The following is a 21,381-nucleotide window of genomic DNA, read 5'->3' as shown; positions in this document are numbered from 1 at the left end:
AACAAAATGAGACATACATCATGAAATTTAATATTTTAGGCAAAAAATATTTTTTTTCTTCATACATTTATTTTTACCGGCAAAACTGTTGATTATATAGAAAAACGTGATATGAACAGGTTAAAAGAATTGTAATTTTTAATTTTTTTAAATTTGTTTGAGCAAAATCGGAATAGTGGTTCTCGAGTTATGTCAAAAAAAAGACCACCAAAGGTGACAATTTCCCCTATATGATAGTTACTAGTTTCAAATCGATATATCTCGATTCCTAGACGTGACCCAGCGAATCGCCGGGACACGTATAACTTCTTTTTTACCGATATAACTTACCCCGGTAGTTTGAACCCTTCCCGATCACTGACCCCTACCATTTGTCTCACAGTGTAATCAATTCAATCAAAGGTCTTCGCCAATAATATGTAGTGACATTGATGAAGAGAATAAGCAACTAACGTTATCCAACATGCTACGTGAAATTGCGGCTCTAAAATCCGAACAAGTGCACTCCACTGAACTGATCAATGCCCTACATACCGACAAGCAACTCTTAATAGCAAAATGAATTTCTCCATGCAGGGATGGTAGCCAGTGTTGGCGTGTAGGTTACTTTTAACCAATTTTGGTTAATTTTTTCTTGCCTGTGAAGTTGTTAAGATCTTTCCCATTTTGGTTATTTTTAACATTTACTAACTAACTTCTGTATACATACAATAATTAAATCTTTGAAAAATAGTATAAACAAATACATTTATTCTGCTCAATATGGTTATTTAACTAAAGTTATTACTACTAAAATGGCAACTCAAGATTCGACTTATTCAGATAATAATCATGTGTTTACATATGGGTGTTTCCATACAGCCGTACGCGACATTCGTACGCTTATAGAGTAACGTAAATCTATCAAAAATAGAAGTTACTGAAAAAAAAAATTACGGTTATGTTGCAACTAAAGGGTACTATCCCAGCAAAAAATCGGTAATTGCTTTTAGTGGTAACGTGTTCTAGAAGGCATAGCGTTATAATGCCTTCGAATTTTTTCGCTTCTTTTAGGCATTGTCGGTAATGCAAAGTAGAATGTCCTACAATATTTTATTTATTTCGCTTCTTTGTTTCATTTTGGGGAATGCAAAGTAGAATGTCCTATAATATTTCTTTCTTAATTCGCTTCTTTGCTTCATTTCAGGGAATGCAAAGTAGAATGTCCTACAATATTTTTTTTATTTCGCTTCTTTGCTTCATTTCGGGGAATGCAACGTAGAATGCTGCATCGTAGTCAGCTGAAAAATAGAATGAATATCGAAAAAATCTTTTCCTACCGTTAGTTTCTGTGGAAATTTTTCTCGCATAAAAATCCTGTTTTGCTTTGTTCAATTTGCAGCGAAGTTGAAGTCAGTCAATGAAGTGAAGTACAATTTTAAGCTTAATTAAATATGCATGTATGTACATACCGATTTTTAAGTAAAATCTAAATACCCAAATACATACATATGTTTGTATAAAAACTGATTTATAAAAATTTTAATTAAATTTAATCTTTTAAGACATTTTCTGATATAATATAAATAAGTATGTACTCATCTCATTCTACATTAGTTTCTCTGTAAGGCATTCTTTGTTCGCTTCTCTGGATTCTGTTTATCCATGCGTTCTCCCTTCGTTTGAAGGTAATGCTGCGGGTAAGAGCTTACCGCCAATGACATGCCCATGTTAAAATAAGGCCTTCTTGAAGCGAAAGGGTAAGCGATTCCCATCGCCTAGCTCGTTTCCACATTCGTTTCTATTGTAATCGTGTTTTTTGCTGGGTCCCATCGCCTAGCTCGTTTCCACATTCGTTTCTATGGTAATCGTGTTTTTTGCTGGGATGTTTGAGAAAAAAATAAGCAGCCTCGAAACTTTGGTGTGGAAAATATCCGTTCAAAACAAGGTGATAACTTACGCGACAAAACAAAAAGTGGTTTTAAGGCACATATACATATATGCGAAAGTCTGCGAATCATGAGAGTTTTTCTTTTCTTTAAAAATTCCTAAACTAAGCTAGATAATGTACCTTTACAATCCTTCCATTTTTTAATAGAAATTATCTCTGGTTAGTTTTTATTAAAAAAAATTATAATAACGTACGCGACAGATTTTTCCCCCATACAATATTTTTACTAGTAACACATACTAAATTAAATTTTTTCAGTTCTCTCCACCGTTTCGCGTTATCAAAACCTTTTCCGCCATCTGAATACGAAATTTAAAGTTATAAAGCCGTTTGAATTCATTTGCTTGCATTTTCGGTTTACATTTTCATGGAAACACGCATATATGCGAAAGTCTGTGAATCAAGGGAGTTTTTCTTTTCTTTAAAAATTCCTAAACTAAGCTAAATAATGTACCCTTACAATCCTTTCATATTTTAAGAGAAATTATCTCTGGGTAGTTTTATATAAAAAAAACAACAACGTACGCGACATAACGCGTTTTTTTCCTGAAGAAATAAGGCGTCTTGCTGCATCTGCCTTCCTTTTTCGATAGGCCCGCTGTCTTTCAGCCTTCTTTTTTTTGGTGCTCTTTTGGCTTTGCTTCATTTTCTTTTAACTCTTCTCACCACCGTTTCATTTTTTTACAACTATTCTAAATAATTTAAATGGAAAATTTGCAATTAACAAATTTTGATGTATTTGATTGAAATTTTCGTACTTACAATAACGTATGCGTCAAACTTTAAAGGGTAATCAATTTTTTTTTACTTCGGTTGGAAAGAAAATTTTACTGTATATCTTTAACTGGAAGAATTTTCGCTTAACCCTTATGGGTATTCCCGTTTCATATACCTTATACGGTACAGCTTAGGTCTGGTTAGACCTATGCGCAGTTTGTACGGGAAGTAATAGCAATTATACAAAATTTTATTAAAACAATAAAATAACGATAATCTATTGACATTTTATTAATATTCATTGAGTAGTTTTCAAAAATAAATGCTTAAAAACTAGATTTTATTCACTTTGTGAATTTATGCATTTGTGGCATTTATGAAGCCGCTCCGAATGTTGTAAGCAAACTGGATCTGAGCAGCTCATACAAAGAAACCTTGTTTCTCTTTGCAATTTACATTTTGCAATCTTTACATTTGATGCGCCACTTGTACTTGGTGCAGATAAATTTGGAGCAATAGGAGCACCGAAATACGCCTCTATGGCTGTTCTTAATGTAAAATGTTTCATAACTTGGGGATTATTCATACGACTTTCGACTTGACGACGAACTAAACCCTTCCCAAGTCATTCAAAAATACACGTCGTGCATCAGTCCCTTTGCTTTTTTGATTTGATTTTTATAACATAATATGCCAATGCAGCCACATCCAGCATATTATAAAAAAAGGCCAATGGCCATCGCTGAGTTCTCCGTTTGCATGTGTATTTACATAACATTTGGTCCATAACATCTACACCGCATTTTGTCTTGTTGTAAAAAGGATCGCCTCGGGTTTTTGCAGTTGACCGCTGGTTGTGGTGTCTCCATGAAGTGAAGATAACAAAAGTACAATGTCGAGAAAACCAAATTTTGTAGACAGTACCGGACGTGAATTATTAGCTAACATTTCTTTTGGTATATATTTCTTATTACGACGTAAAGTGCCAACAAAAGATAGTCCAGAATCTCTTAATTTATTTACGGCATTAAAGTTGTGAAAAAATTGTCAGCAATGATTGTTCTTCTCGAAAAAACATATTTACTGGTGAGGGTTAATACAATATGCAAAACTTGATTGACATCTCTTGGCTGATTCCGTTATTTCCCGGTATATAAAATGCCTTTCAATGGATATGAATTGGAGGCGTCACAAGCCCAGAAAATGTTTATGCCGTATTTAGCCGGCTTCTAAGGTAAATATTTATATACTGCGTAAACTTCGTGCGTCCTCTAAACGTGAAGAGCTGTTCATCCACAGTTATATTTGCTGTTGGCTTATATAATGACCCCAGTTGAGTATTTGGCAGTCATCCGAATATCACGAATAGGTGCAGCCTTATCTTGCTCCTGGCGTGCAGCTCGCGTTCTTTCATCGTCAAATCGAATAAAGGAAGTTATAGATTTGAATCGTTGTATGGACTTTGTGGCTCTGTAGATAGGTAAAGAATCTGATCGCCATAATTCTGTGCTGTTTTGCACATTTGCATGATTCAATCCAGCTGCAAGTAAAACCCCAATATAGGTGTTCCATTTACAAGTTCCATTGTCTTGGCTTTTTCGGCTTCTTTTCTGCATTGAATTTTTCAATAATTTTCAATGCTTTGCGATTAGTTTCCCGCATAATAATAACTATCATATTTTCTGTAATAAGTGACTTGAAAATGTCCAATGGATTTGAATATAACGAAGATTTGACAGTTCCACCAACTTCTCGCAAAATATTGTGGCTTCGCACACGGGTGGACGGCAAAGGAGTCTTACTCCACCTCGTACCATCAGGAGCTACAAAAATTTGTTTGGGCTATGTAAATCTACTGGCTCGTCCCCCTCTTCGTCGTCATCCGATTCTTCAGGATCGCTCTCCACTTCAAAACAGTTTTCATCCTCTACATCAGAGGCATGATCATCACAAACAAAATCATCATCGTCGTCTTCACCGCATTCAGATAATACATCGGCATCACCGTTCGCTTCATGATCTGCAGATGTTACATGTTCTACAAGACGCTCGTAATAATTCGTTCGCTGATCCTCTGACATACTGAATAAATAATACGCATTTGTGCACGTACATATAAGTATATAAAATACAAATAGCAAAGCTTATCGCACTTTGAAATGGACTAGCTTAATTTTTGAAATTCTTACGAATTGCTTTTGCATAACTATCGGTATTTAGTTGTTGTTATTGTGCCCCCAAAGTTTGACAATTTTCCCCGTTCTTTATGAAAGTAGTGGCGGAAAAAAAAACAATTGCAATTTTTGCTTGATTCGCTGCTTTATAGGTCTGGTTAGATCTATGGTGTATGTTTGAGGTGCAGGTTTAGTTAATTATGAATAAAACCTAAATCAGCATATATCTTTCAAATTTCGTTTTCGATAAACGCATTTAATACATTTGTTGAGGATATCATAAATTCCTAGTTTTGTAGATGAATAATTTCTATAAGATAAAATCAGTTAAGGTTAGTTTAGGTCTGGTCAGACCTTGGTATACCCATAAGGGTTAAGAATTGTAATCTGCATTACCTGCAACTGCCAATATACAAATGACATAGACAAACAATGTTTTTGCATAACGTACGCAACATTAGAATACTATCAGAAGAAAATCAAAAAATTACCGTTATTCGAGCTCTAACTTCTTCTTTTTCTCATTTTTATAGTTAGTTGTTATCGCAAATTTGATTTTAAGATGTAGTTGTCATGCTCAAATCTCTTAATTTAGTTAATAGGAGAGAGAAAAAAGTTCATTTCATTAGAGAAAACTGAGTCGAAGGGACATTCAGTTTTACTCTTCCATTTTTCTCTTATTAATTCGTCTTAAAAACCCTTATCAGTTGGTTTTATTTTTTCAGTCCTGGTTGACATTTTCATGGAAACACCCATATGCAAAAAACAGTAAAAGTTCGAGGGTGCAACTATTATCGGTTCGTGTCTTTAATAAATCGCGGTGAATTAATCGCCAAGTTTTTGAAACGGCCCCGCGTTACACCATTTCTATGTTCTTTGCACACACCTACATAGTGTGCACCTGAAATGACATTTGAATAATACGAGAGTCATTAAGAAGCCGCGAAAAATTATTAGAATTCCGCGCGAAATTGGTGTTTCAAGTTAATTTATACGGGCTCAATTCTATGGATAAGTGAGAAAAAAATACACAATTTTGGTTTTATTTTGCATATGTATTTCCAAAAAACTTTTAAATTAGGTTCGTTATAAGACATAGGCCAGTTACACCTGTCGAGGTTGAGGAGAGTAGCAGCAGCAGTGGCAGCCCCAGCAGTGAAACCAAGTGAGAATATTTGGAATCATTGTGTTAATAGTTGTGTGTTTTTACAAATTATCCAGTAACTTGCCAGCAACTCTCCAGTAACTTAATTTCTAAGAATTCGCTCTCATAGAAAAAATTTACAAAAAAGTACGTGAACGCTTTTCCAGTAATAATTTGCAAGTTTCATGAACAGCTGATTAATTGGTTGTTTATTCGCAGCATATTCCTAATAAAACAATGGCCCGTAGTCATAGTCAAAATAAAGTCGACTTTAAAGTTAGTTGCAGCTTTTTGACATAATTTTCAATGGGATATCGGTCAAAAAAGCTGCAACTAACTTTAAAGTCGACTTTATTTTGACTATGACTACGGGCCATTATATTTTATATTTAAATATGTTAATTTTGTGAATTTCCGCAATAAAAAGCCACAAACAGTTTCCTTATTAGTTTAAATTTCATCCAGCAACATGCGATCAGCTGTTTTTCGTACTGGCAAATTCTTACAAGTAAAAATTTATCCAGTAAAATCCATTAAAAACTTGCAACTTCAGCTGTCATTTTTCGCTCTCTCAATTTCCCCTACTTTGCAAGTTTTTGCGTACGAAAACGCCAAAACATGAAAATTCGTAACCACTTTTACTGGATTTTACTGGGAATGAGTAAACGCAACTAATATTACTTACATATGTATGTATTTCTTTATAATATACAGAATACATAATATACATGGTCGGCTAAAGACTATATAAATACCTCGTATATGCGGAATCCAATACCACGTCATGTATGTACAATAGAAAAGGGATTTGGTAATTATTTTTCCATTACTGCTTACTTTCTTAATTTAAGTTAAGATTAAATAATAATAATCTTATAGCAAGTGGGTTCAAGGGAAATACCCATATATGTAATACTTCTATATTGCTAGTACAATATGACCACAATGAGTTTTCAATTCGAAATCAAAGAAAGACAGCCTATGAAAATTTTTGTGATTGCAGAAGTATACGTGTATATTTGTAAACTACTACCTGGAATGAAGGGCCATATCATAACAGGGGCGGTTCAGGGAATTCAAAAAACAAACACAAATTTGAGGGTCTCATGTTTCCTTCAAGCGGCAATGTATATCGAGCCCTGGACGCGAAAATAAAGTAAGCGAACTTGTTTCAAAATTTAATTTTGATTCATAAATGCTATTAGATCACCTGCATCAAAAAGTAATTAAAAAATAAAATATATACATTATTTTAGCGGTTAGGGCTCTATATGTCGACTTTATCCGATGCTCTTCGTTATTTGGAAATCCGAAAAATTGGAAGATAGAAGATCTTTTCCTAACCAAAACAAAACTTATTTACACATAAAGCGGTGTAGTATTTTATATGTTGGCCGAATTCAATAAAGCACGCTATTCGATTCCCTTCTATGCTAATTGACGCCAATTGGAAATGCCAACTGATGCTAAGTCCTTCTCCAACTGGTCTTTTTATCCTCTGCCACCACCAACGGCCGCAGCGTTTCTCATAGATTTATAGAAATTGTATTTTTTGTTAATTATACCCGAGCGCACTTGTGCACAAGGGTATTATAACTTTGTTCACATAACGGTTGTTTGTAACAGGCAAAACGAATCGAGATAGATATAGACAAATGTATACATAAATGATCAGAATGAAAAGAGAAATCGATTAAGCGGTGACTGTCTGTCCGTCCGTCCGTCCGTCCGTCTGTGCACACGATAACTCGAGTAAAAATTGAGATATCTTAATGAAACTTGGTACGTGAACTTCTTTTGGGTGTAGGACGGATGGTATTGAAAATGGGCGAAATCGGACAATAAACACGCCTACGTCCCATATAACGGTAATTTTCAGAAATACGAAAACTGCGATATTTTAGTAACTACTGAAGATTATTCACTCAAAATTGATATTTACAATGAGTTTTAGATGAAAAATAAGAATATTTTAAAATTTTGGCAAATGGGCGTAGCCACGCCCACTTATGGTTACATGTGTATATCTTGGTAACCGCTGCACCAATTTCTTCCAAAATCGGCACAGTTGTTGGCCTTGATACATCATACTAAATGGCCGAAAATTTAAAAAATCGGACAATAACCACGCCTACCTCCCATATAACGGTAATTTTCAGAAATACGAAAACTGCGATATTTTAGTAACTACTGAAGATTATTCACTCAAAATTGATATTTACAATGAGTTTTAGACGAAAAATAAGAATATTTTAAAATTTTGGCAAATGGGCGTAGCCACGCCCACTTATGGTTACATGTGTATATCTTGGTAACCGCTGCACAAATTTCTTCCAAACTTGGCACAGTTGTTGGTCCTGGTACAGCATACCAAATGGCCGAAACTTTTTAAAATCGGACAATAACCACGCCGACATTCCATATAACGGTAATTTCGAGAAATACAAAATCTTCGATAAATCAGTAAATATCAAAGCTAATTTATTCAAAATTGATGGTTGCAACAATTCTTTACCAAGAAATACGTTTATGATAAAATTTTGGAAAATGGGCGTGGCACCGCACACTTGTGATTACATATATGTATCTCGCTAACCGTTCTAGCAATTTGTACCAAACTCGGTATGGTTATTGTGCTTGCCACATAAAAGCAAACCGTTGAAAATTGTTGAAATCGGTCTTAAATTACGGCCGCTTTTCAAATAACAATAAATTTCAGAAATGCTTGAAATTTCAATATGTCAAAATTTAAGGACGCTAATTTACTTAAAATGTATACACCCCGGCTTATCATGTAGCGGTAGCTTTCGGCAAGGTGGAAAACATATCTTTAATACTTGCGCCGGGTATTTAATGTTCGGCTCCGCCCGAACTTAGACTTTCTTACTTGTTTTTCATATGAATTGTTTTTAACTAAGAATTTGTGAAGCCGCTCCTGAATTTTCAAAAGTAAAAATGTCATTTCGAGTACATTCTCTTATCGGATCTCTCTTTCTTTTTTCTATGTTTCGACACTCTGATGTTGGGGAATGTACTTTGAATGTACTAGCAATATAGAAGTATTACATATATGGAAATACCATTCCACAGTTTTGAAAAAAATCGGTTTTTCGCGCTTTTGTAAAATTTATTTACCATCGTATATATAGTTATAGATATAGTTCAATACAGTCCAATTTTTAATTGTATAATCTTAATTATAAAATATTTACAATGTGGTTGTTCACGCTGATTAGATATTTCAGTTATTCTTACAAAGAAGTTGGAAACTGTGTACCTATGTATTTATTTAAAAACGTCTCTTAGAGTCTGGTAATGTTAAAGATATTAACATACATATGCACCTAATACGGGAAGCCTGATTTTCTAAAATATGTATTTATATATATACTTATATATGAATGTATTTCATTTATTTTCAGCCTTAAAAAGATTTACTTTTCAAAAATGCAAATAAAAACTGATTTTCTTTGGTTTGTAAAATTTGTCTATACGTACTATATAAAAGAATTTGTGATGACCTGAGTTGTTAATCTAATAAAAAAATTGGTTACTTTTCCTTACATTTGGTAACTTTTTGGTCAAATCTTGGTTAGATAGTTCTTTGAGCGGCGGCAACACTGATGGTAGCAGGGATGCCGTTTGGATCTAAATAGATCCAATTGGATACATTTTTAGGCGAATTTTTGCGGGATACTTATTTTTTCCGGTCAGTATAATAGTGGATACTTTTTTAAATAGGCCAAAATTTTATATTTCCTATAAAGTTTTTTTCGTTCAAAAATCGATTTTCATTAAAGATGGTAGAAAGCATTACGTTTTCTGAACGTATAAAGAATCGCTATTAAGCGTGAAATTCAAGCATTTTATTTTTTGTGAACGAAGCAATGAACATATGAAGAGATCTCACCAAAATAGGTATAAGCGCAATTGCTTTAATTAGCTTAAAAGGATGCTTTAAGCAAGATCTTAATATACATATCGTCGTTTAAAGTACATAACCGCGTATCAACAAAATCCAAAACCGCGTATGTGACGTTGCATAAATTATTTTCTAGAGAGTAAAAACACTCAGATTTCAAAATGGTTCTCTTTTTTATAAAGCAATCGCATTTCTGGCTAGTATATTTCGGGACGAATGGATAAGCCAAGAGCTTGTGTGAGCAAATCCAATTTTTGGCAGCGAATGTCAGTTACGCGATTTTGCAGAATGACGATACGCGGTTTTGTACTGTAAACGACGATATACATATATAAAGTAAATTGTACTCTTTAAATTATATCTTTCATATCACATATTTTCATTTGTTAATTTGAAAAGAAAGAAGATTTCAATGCAGTTTAAAAAATAAATTTGATTTATTTAAGGAGACTTTTATGAATTTTACTGAAAAGACTTTAAATACACTATAAAAAATTTTATTTATTTGCGCATATTAAGAGAGGTAACCAGTTTCCTCTTTTAATGTGTGCAAATTCGCACGCCGTGTAATAAAATTAATCATTGCCTGTTTACTCTTACATACCAAATTTGTCGCAAGAGCAAAATTACACATAAAATGTTTAAAATAAAGTAATGTTTATTATTAGTAGGAAATGAGTAGTCCACTTGCAAACAGCGTTATGTGATTTTATAATAGAAAGCCATAAATTTGAAAAAGTGACTACGACAACAAGTAACATTTAAATTGAATCTTTTTTATTATTACCTGAAAATTTGGATAAATAGGAGCCTTATAAAATTGCAACGTAACATAACATGTCATAAGATAACATTAACAGTCTATACGACCTAAAGCAGCTTTCTAAATTCATCAGAAGATTGATACTTTTGAAAGTTCATAAATAAGTATGATAGCGACATTTGGAAGACGACTTAACATTTGATGCTATTTTTTTTCAGAATATAAAAAGATTTTGCACTCTGTTGCTAGTGGACATGAAACTATTTTAAATACTGGTACGTAATCCGCCAAAAACTAAGAATCGAAAAAATTTTACATAGCGCACTTTGCAAGTAGACTACTCAAATGTATTTGTAGTTTGAAAATATTTGCAATTTTAAACATTCTATATATGTGTATTTATGTGTATATTTTAAAGATCTCAAGTTCAAAATTAAATACTGAACATCTTATACGTATATTTATACAGATTCTTGTTGAAAAATAGATACTTTTCAGTAGTAGTTTTACATGCTCTTTTTAGAGTGTACTTGCTATTTATTATATTTACCTTGCAAAATACTTATGCACAAAAAATGTACTTTATAAATTGAAATTACAAATGTTTGATTTTATGCACATGTATTCCAAGTCCTTAGGATGGGTTAAATTATGTCTTTTTCATGAAAATCTTTGGTTTTCTTACAAATTATGAGATGTATATGTAAAAAAAGAAAATTGGATACATTTGGATACATTTTTGGCTTGGTCAGGGATACATTTTCTTGAGACGGCGCGGCAACACTGAATGGTAGCTTTGCATAAACAGCAAGCGGACGAGTTTGTTAAGACTCTCTCTTCACTCACTGCTGAAATCAAAGAACTTCGTCGTACTGCGCGTTGCTGTAGTTCTGTGAACAACAACGATAAAGCTAATAAGCTAACCATTTCATCTAACGTTATAAATGCTGATATAACTAGTGCCTCTACACCTGATGCTGCTTATCGTCCTTTCTTATTTCCTTCTTCTTCGCCTCTGGGCATTCGGTCATTTCCCACTGATGCTAGCAGTGTTGCCAACTTTTGAATTTCAAAAAGCACCAGACCTTGGAAAAAAGAGCATTTTACCGCACTAAAAGCACTAAATTTTGTTTTAAATCAAAGGATACCTTCTTTTATAACAGTTTGTGGTAAACCAAAGTAAAAAAATAAACAATATTTACATGTATAAATAAATACACATTCATGCTTACGAAGTAATACCGAAGTACTGCACATTAAAATTGGTACATCTGGAGAAAGAACAATCGAATCGCAACAAACGAAATTGAACTTTGAAGGGGAAGAGTAATACTTAATGTTACCCTAAGTAGAAATGAGCGGAAAAATTGTTGTTTTATAATAAACCGTGTTTTTACACTTAGAGGTTAGGATGTATCAAAATTCTGACGTGGTAGAGAAATTCTGCAGCCAGATTTGGATTCAGCACCGAAAAATCTAAAAACCGATGAACTCTCAGGTGGCAAAAAAAGTTAAAATTTTTCGGACTGTGTAATCAATCAATAATTAAGAAAATAAAAAAATAAACACTTATCTGCGTGCTAGCATTTTCAACGCGAATACAATTTAACAAGAACGCAAGAACGCGGGTTTGCAACTTCGTCTTTTTATCAATCATGGTTTGCATTTTAGTGCATTTAAATTTGTAGATTCCTGTAAATTCAGAAATTTTAGTGCAGAAAAAAGCACTAAAAAGGGCACTAGGCACTAAACCATTTTTTTTGGAGTTCTAATTTTCAAAAAGCACTAAATCTAGTGCTTAAAGCACCAAGTTGGCAACTATGGATGCTAGTGTTACAGCGTCGGCGTCGACGTCAACTAACGCCATTGCTACAGCCCTGTATGCAGCTCTCAAGAAAACGGTCAAGAAAAAATTGCCATTATTTCGCGTGTGTGTCCAAGGAATTTTGACATTTTTGATACCTCACAGCCTGTTGCCTCACTCTTTCCTCAAGAAATAATGGAACGGGTATATATTTATTTTGCAAACCTGGGTTGCCTTGTGCTCTTTTTTCACAAAAAAACTTTAGAAAATCGTAGTAGAAAGCGTAGTAAATTTCTTACGAACTGCGTACTGCCTTAAGGAAATTTGACTCAAGAAAATTTCTTAGCCATTTCTTGTACGTCATTTTATATGGAGTTTTTGCTTTTTTTGCATACAGCCCTTACGGGTGAAATGTGTATATCATACGCCTCTGTTGCCCCGTAGATGGGTGGAAATCAGCAAACAATAAACAAAACAAATAAAGTGCTGCAGCGTGGTGAAGTTTTCGATGCATAGAGGTCTGGTGAGAGTAGAACATCTACATTAGGGAGTGGCGAGATTTCTTCGCTTGCTAATACTTCTACCCTCATATCTAATACAACTGATTCGATACAATCAATTAGAGCGTTCCAGCACGTCTACGATTTGCAGGTTTTGCAGGATTTAGTCCAAAGTCGTTCCCGTACGCCAAAAATTCTGTATCTGGAACACTCTCGTGAGAGTAACTGAGTAACTGTTCCCAGAATGAAGTTTCAAGATTTAGTCTCGAGTTTTTCTTCTGGCAAATTCATGAAAAGTGACAAGCGATAGGTAGAGTTGCATTTGTGTACAAAAACAGAACGCGGTGAAAGCAAATAACCTTACATTTGTTAAAAAATGGAAGTAAATAATGAAATATTCGAATATATATGCAATTATTATTAATTATATAGATTTTAATAGTTATTTAATGATCTTTCAGCCAAATCAGTCTTGTACTAATGACAAGTAAACAAACCAAATGACGTTTTTGCTGGAAAAAGTGCTTTTTGCGTTCCCGTACACTTCGGGTTCTCCTGTTACTCTCACTAGAGAGAGTAAAATTGTAGTCTGACATTTCCACAGGTTTTATTAGTCCGAAAAGTACTGGAACAAACTAAATGTCTCTCGTTCGTAACAGTGAAAAGCGTTAAACTACTGACAAGCCAGGTAATAAGAGAGGTGAATTGCGTGTCGTTGGATCTAGTTCTAATGCTGAGCTTAATGTGGCCATTCCAATAAAGTGGCTTCATTTATCATCTTTTTAGCCATCTGTCAGCTCTGTTGATATTATTGAATATGTTGGAAACACTCCGGAATCGAAACGAATCTTTTATCATGTTTTAAACTTATTTAAAAGGATGCGCCAACTGACTATTTAAAACGTGTAAACTTTAAGCTTGGGGTACCTGAAAACTCGTTTGATAAGTTGCTATTGCCGGAAGTTTGGCCCGCTAACGTAACCGTGCGTCGCTTTCTTTTTTTCAAAGGAAAGTAAGTCCGTCAACTCAAACATAGCGGCTAAAAAAACTTCGCATAAATTAAAAATATATTTTCACAATGTATCTGGTATGAGGATCAAAGCAGAGGTAGTTCGTCGATTAAGCTCTCACCTAGATTATGACGTCTTTTTAATTTTCGAAAGTTGGTTAAATAACAACTTCTTCGATTTCGAGTTCTTCGATGCAAACCTATATAGTGTTTTCCGGAAAGATAGAGACGAAATCAAAACTGGGTGTTCCAGAGGCGGCGGCGTGTTAATTGCTGTACAGCGGAAATTCAGCTCATCTTTAGTTGAGCTACTTAATTCTGATTCCCTCCTTGATCAACTTTGCGTTACTGTGCGGGAATCTTTCGGCCAACTGTTCGTGTGTGCGTCGTATATCCCTCCCAACAGTAATGACGAGATTTATAAATGTCACATTGATAATTTAGTTTATCTAAGTTCTGAAGTTAAGAATCACCATATGTGTGTCCTTGGTGATTTTAATCTTAATAATATTTCTTGGAGTAACTTAAGTAGTTCATCAGGGTTAACGCCAGTTAATGTGTGCAATGTCAATGATACTTATGTAACTGATAGTCTCCTAAGTATTGGCCTTTCCCAAATTAATCATTATTTTAACGATTTTAATCGACTTTTAGACCTAATTTATTTAAGTGACAACTTAAATCATCAGCTGGAGGTATGTGATTCACCAATTTCTCCGCGGCACGCTCACCATATTCCTTTAGAAATTACACTCCGATTCTACAAATTCTTTACTCCATCGCCTAGTTCTTTGCAACCTATTTTTAACTATAATCTATGCAACTTTAATAAGCTTAATTCACAATTGCTAAGAATCGATTGGAACACGCGCTTTACTGAAATGGATACCACAAACGCCTTCACGACATTTAAATCTCGTGTTTTTGATCTCTGCCTGGATCTAATCCCCACATTCACTAGGAAACCCTATAAATTACCATGGCACACAAAAGAGTGGAAACGTCTGAAAAATCTGAAGAGTAAATTCTTCAAAAAGTTCAAAAAATCCGGGCACACTTTGTACCTTGAACGTTATCGGCGTTACCGTAAGAGTTTCAACGCCCTCGATAAGTGTCTACATGATAGGTACATTAAAAACTATGAATCCAACATCAAAAATAACCCAAAAGCTTTTTGGAGTTATATAAAATCTAAAAAATCAAGCTCTGGCATACCTTCCTCCGCCTTCTACAGCGATAAATATGCGAGCACTCTTGTTGATGCTGCTAATCTTTTTTCTGAGTTTTTTTGTGCCAATTTTGTGTCCGATGCTGATCTACCTTTTGATGATTGTTTCTTTTCCGACTCGTCACTGTCTTTTGGTTCGCTTTTTGTAACCAAAGAAGACGTTAGTAGAGGCATCGAATCGCTAAAATCCTCCAAACAAATGGACGCGGATGGACCTTCGGCGATTATTTTCAAAAAGTGCTCCCCCCTGATTGAGCCGCTAACGCTTATTTTCAATAAGTCCTTAACATCAGGCGTTTTTATAGACGACTGGAAAAGAGCATCTATAACCCCAATTTATAAAAGCGGTATCAAGAACGACGTAAGTAATTATAGACCTATCTCGAAATTATCCACGGTCTCTAAAATTTTCGAGATTGTTGTTAAAGTCAAACTCTCATTCGCAATTAGTGGTCTTATCTGCTGTAACCAACACGGATTTATCAAAGGTAGGTCAACAGTAACAAACCTTGCTGTTTTTACTGAAGACTGTTTCGCTGCCTTTCGTGAAGCGAATCAAGTAGATTGTGTTTACACAGATTTTTTGAAAGCCTTCGACAGAGTTTCACATAGAGTGTTAGCTTCCAAACTTTCGGCTTTAGGTTTCCGTTCAACTTTTCTTGAATGGATTAAGTCCTATCTGAGTAATAGACTTTGTGTGGTTACCTTAGATAATGTCTCCTCGCAACCTTTTGTTGCCTCTTCAGGTATGCCCCAGGGCAGCATCCTGGGACCTTTGTTATTTACATTATTTATTAACGACATCGGCTCTTGTTTCGCAACTTCTAAATTTCTGCTGTATGCAGACGATTTACTCAATAAAAAACTTGCAAGACGCCTTTGTTCTTCAGTCGGAACTCGATAATCTTGAGTCTTGGTGCGCTCGCTAAATGTTCTTACTCTTCCTTTACGAGAAAGCAAACTCCTATCTCAACGTGCTATCATATCTCTGGGGTCTCCCTCAAATATGTTGCCGAAGTTAAGGACTTGGGTGTATACTTCGATACGAAACTCAGCTTCTCAACGCATATTAATTATATTGTTGGCTTTTGTCCGTCGCAACAGCTCGGCGTTTACGGACCCGTACACACTGAAGTTGTAAGATCTAGACTTGACTATGCTTGTTTTATTTGGAGACCATACATTGCCTCGCATATAAGCCGAATAGAGCGAATTCAAAAGGTTTTCATCAAATCGGCTCTTCGCTCACTGAATTTCAGTGAACCTATACTATAGCTTTTGGCTTTAAAGCCCTTGAATCACAGGTTTGCATTTCTCGCTTGCTCTTTTGTTGCAAATGTTATGAACAGCTCCGTTGACTGCCCAACCCTTTTAGAAAAAATAGCGTTCAATGTCCCTTTTCGTAACCTACGCCATTCTCAATTGTTCTACGCGGAGTTTTCTAAGTATAATTACCAGGGCCTTTTTTTCTGCTAAAGAGAGTATATTCGATTAAGAATGTCCACGATTTACCTTTCCCTGATTCCATGTATATACATTTGATGTTGCCTTTTTTTGCCTTTTTTAAGATATTTGCCTTTTTTTTGCCTTTTTTAAGATATTTGCCTTTTTTTGCCTTTTCTACGTTTAAAATAGTGATTATAGCATTTCAAATTTTTTTTTAAGATTAAAAAATATACACATGCCCATGCGGCTTATAGAAGCGCAGGGACCTCTTTCAAAATTGGTGTTGGAAAAATTCAAAGCCGTTTTCTCAGCTAACGTAGGCTTAAAGACAATAAGGGGTGTGTATAAAATTGTAAAGGGCGAGGAAAACGCCCTTGGGCTCCACTTGTATCAACTTACATCGAGCGCTCATTTAGTGCATTCAAGGCTTTTCTTCGCGAAAATCGAATGAAAATGCTGCCAGAAAACTTCAAAATGCATCTTATGGTTCAATGTTATTACAACTATACAGATTAAAGTTTTATGAGTTAGAAACTCGAAAGAATAAAATAGTCAAAGAGTCAAAGTACAAATTTTTCATATAATGAAACTGGTTCATAGCTTTTCTCTTTTTACTTGTAATATAAAAATTTCTAAAATAAATATATTTTTTGATTGTTCTTCGTATTTTCTGTTTTTTTAGTGCCTTATTTTGCTTTTTTGGCAATACTTTTTTTTTTTAAATGATTATTGAATCATATTATTAGGGCAACCAAAAAAATTAATTTTTGGCGGATTTCTCTTACAACATAATAAATTGGCACTATATTTTTTAACTTTAAAAATTTTTTGTTTTATTTTATTTCAGTTTACATTCTTACAACATAACAAATAAAAAAAGATAATGAATAACGAAAGGTACATAAATTCTTTAGTATAAGTTTCAAAACAGAAGAATAATTCAATTATTCAATAAAAAATTTACTTCATATTGTTGTTGCAGTATACAACAAACATTTAAGCTATTTTTTCGAACAGAAATCCGTGTCTATTGTCACGGTAAATACTTTTGTACATCGAAAATGTTCTTTCGACGTCCACGGACGTTACAGGCGCATATTTGAAGGCCAACACTTCAGAAATTGCGTATGTGGAATTGTGACATGATGTAGGTTTTCCTGCAATTTGGTCAGCATTGCTTTTTATCTCAATGTAGCCTTTGTTTTTCATTAACAACGAGCTGAGATTTTCTTCTACTTCCATACATCCAGCTCGGTCAATTGTTTTTTGACATCGGCAACCACCTGCAATTGCGCTGTGAGCGGAAGACCGACATTCTCCAGCTTTTTTATGGAATCCACCAGAAAACCGAAATTAGCATCTATAAAAATTATTCCTTGTCGAACATCAGTATCTACCAATAATGTTTTCGCATTTTTAATAAATTGAGAATCGTTTGAATCTAATAATTTGAAAATTGTTCGAATCTTTTCAAAATATTTAGCATAATAGCTAACTGCTTCCAACCATGTTCCCCACCGTGTTATTATGGGTGCAGGAGGGAATGGTATATCTGGCTCGCAATCCCTAAAAATTGGAGTCCGCGATACAGCCTTAAGGAAAACTTTTTTTATGGTAGCAATTAAACGATCAACTTTAGGATTAGATTTGCTATGACTATGAAGAGCATTTGCAAGGCATGTCACGTGAATTAATTTGGGATAAAAGACTTTTATGGCTCTTGCACCTTTCACCATGTAAGGTGCAGCATCTGTTAGAAACAACAACAGACCATCCCTGTTAAAATTTGGACCCAAAAGTTTTATCGAGTCGTCAAAAAGCCGTGCAATATTCGAATGGTCTTCTTTCTCCAATAAAGCAGTATTTAACAAAAAACGTTGCTTAGAAATAGTCTCATCAGTACTTGGTATGCCCAAAACGTATCGCCCAGAGGAATCGGTGGTTTCATCCGTTGATAACCACAGGTTTTGATTTTGTATACAATTTCTTATATTCTCAATTGTTGCGTTGTAGATTGTATTAACTGCACTGCGCATGGTGGTTTCAGATGGTACCTGGTGCTCCATATATTTATCCAAAAAATGCTTAAAATGTTTGTTCCTTATTTTGAATAGCGGTATGTCAGAAGCGACAAGCGCTTTGCACAAATCCATGGTGAATTTAGCATTTTTACAGGTAGAATTTTCCGCCAAAAATTGCTGCGTGATAAAGAATTAATTTCTCACGTTCAATGTGAGTGGCGCTGGCTATATGCGATTTAAGACTGTATATTTTATCTGACGATACAACTTTGTTACAAAGTTTGCAAATTAGTACCTCGGAATCAGTTTCTGCTGTGCTTACGTCTTCTAATTATTTGTATCTTATATAGTGTTATATCGTTGTTAAAATTTAAAAGATTTGTGATTTGTTGGTCCACAAGTAACCAGGTTATTCCTCAATTTTAATAATTATAAATTATGTATCAAACTGTATTAAATTTGTTTGTGTTTAAATGGCAGGGAACTAAGTGCTCGTATCGCCAGGTTATTCTTCCAAATTAATAATTTTTTAATTATTCGTCAGATTATAATTTTTAAAGAGTAATTATATAAATTTTAGATAAAATTTATTTCTTTAATATATCTCATCATTTCATTTCTATGAACAGTTATGCTAAAGAAGTTTTCATTTCACAGTTCATTTGTTCATATGCAATTAACATTTTATTAAGTTGCAATCATTTTATTATTTTTATCAACGTAATACGAGGGTAATTTTATTCTATATTTAGTTTATTCAAAACTAAAATGTTGATTTAATGAAACGACTACATTTTTTATAATTATTTCAGTCTGAGTTTTGTGTTAAATCCCAAACGATATTATTTTCTTATGCGAATTGCGATTGCTCTAGCCTCATGGCCGAGGAGCCATTTTGCGACTGATGTAGGATTTTAAAGATTTATTAATGAATATCTTAATTGCTTGAATTCCGAAGCAACCTCAATTATTTAAAACCAAAGAAAACTTTTTGACATAGTTCTAGAGTTGCCATGAGTGCGAGCGCAGGTATATAAGGCCGCCGCCACAGCGAAGTGGGTTAGACAAAGAGCATAGTGACGCGACAAAGAGAGCGACAAGACATTTTCGGATAATAGCGACAAAAACAAACCTTTATTTTTCAATGTAGCAGCACATAGTGAAGCTAAAAGCGAAGAAAGCGACAAAGAGCATAGCGACGAAAACAAAAAAATGTGTTTTCGTTGCTTTCTGAGCTGACTGTTGCTTCACTATGTTTTTACGTTTCTTGTCTCTTTCTTCGCTATTATCCGAAAATGTTTTGTCTCTCTCTTTGTCGCGTCACTATATTCTTCGCCTTAGTTGCATGTTAGCAAGCTATAAGTTCAGTTGTGTTAGCAGGTTTTGTTAAGTGTTGCAATTGCCTTAATTATAAAAATTCAGAATACCAAAACCAAAGTCTCAAATTTATTATTTAGGACTTTTTGCATTGATCGCGCCGACAAAATTTTAAAGACAATTTATATAGTCGACCATGCGGTTTTTATTTAGGAATTAGGAATATTTAGTTCAAGTGTCAACTTTTGTTTAGCACAACCAGATTCTTCCATTAAAAACCAAGAACTTTTAATACATGTTTTATTTATTTCTTCTTTTAGTGTCACCGTACCTGGTTATCAAGGAAATCTACAAGCTGCAATATCTCACAGCGCTTCATTGGCTGCCTGGGAAAGATTTGGTATGGAATTTAGCTTGACTTTTGTCGTTGTACTCACTTATTTTGTTTCAACCGACCCCATGAAACGCTTCATTGGCAATTCGGCCATCTCAGTGGGATCTGCGTATAGTGCATGCAGTTTTGTTTCTGTAAGTAACTTAAAAAAAAAACGTATGCATGTAGACATGAGTAGATTTCCTTATTATTATTTAAAACTTCACATTGAAAAAAAAAAATCTACCAAAAATTGGTTAATATTACCAAACTCAAACTTGAAAAGGAATCAACATGATTTTTGGTGATATTGTCACTACCTTGGTTGATATTTTCGACAATGATAAGGGATGGCAAAAAAATAAAATAATCGATTAATTAATCTTATGATTAATCACAAGCCAAAAGAAAATTAATTGCAATTATTGATAAATAATTGGACAAAAATAATCGATTTATTGAATCAAATGATTAATCGCTGCCATCCCTAACAATGATTTGGTAATATCAACCACATTTTTGTTTACATTAAATCAATTTTCTTCTTTATTAGTTTTAGTTCTGCACTTCAGATATGCTTTTTCGTAATTAAGAGAAACCAAAAACAGAAAAAAATAAAAATTACGTGTTTCTGCAGAAGGCATTCGAACTCGAACCTGCTTGAAGCGAACAAATAAGAGCAAGCACTTCTGCAGGTTCAGCTACAGTTAGACATACGAATTTGTTTTCAAATATTCAACTTGAATCACATGTCTTACAATCGGTGTTTTAACCATAAAAAGCCAAACAATAACTTGGTTGAAAAATACATTGCACTTTTGGCTCAGTGCAGTTATGGGAAATTCTAAAGAACAGCTTTGAAAACTACTTACTTTCTACACGGAGCGCAGGTAGAAATCCAATTCGCAATGATAAAAAGTAATGTAAAAAAAATATTTTTTTAAAAATAACCTTTTATTTAACATGTTTAATCAAAGGAATAAAAGAAAGTAGTGAAACAAAAGATTTTTTAGCAAGAAAATTTTGTCAAAAC

The 21,381-nt window shown here is 34.1% G+C and overlaps 1 protein-coding gene across 1 annotated transcript in view; it reads left to right on the top strand.

Moving 5' to 3' along the window:
* The window catches only part of LOC118735187 (neurogenic protein big brain), a gene marked incomplete in the record, with an annotated part of 346,282 nt that overhangs the window by 287,676 nt on the left and 37,225 nt on the right, over nucleotides 1-21,381 (top strand). Inside the window, 1 exon segment of the mRNA XM_036464829.1 lies at nucleotides 20,296-20,503. Within this exon segment, the coding sequence (XP_036320722.1) occupies nucleotides 20,296-20,503 (208 nt within the window).

Source organism: Rhagoletis pomonella, unplaced genomic scaffold (genome assembly GCF_013731165.1).
Source record: "Rhagoletis pomonella isolate Grant_MI unplaced genomic scaffold, Rhpom_1.0 Rhpom_scaffold_00003, whole genome shotgun sequence".
NCBI lineage: Eukaryota > Metazoa > Arthropoda > Insecta > Diptera > Tephritidae > Rhagoletis > Rhagoletis pomonella.
This window is presented reverse-complemented; position numbering and strand designations above follow the sequence as displayed.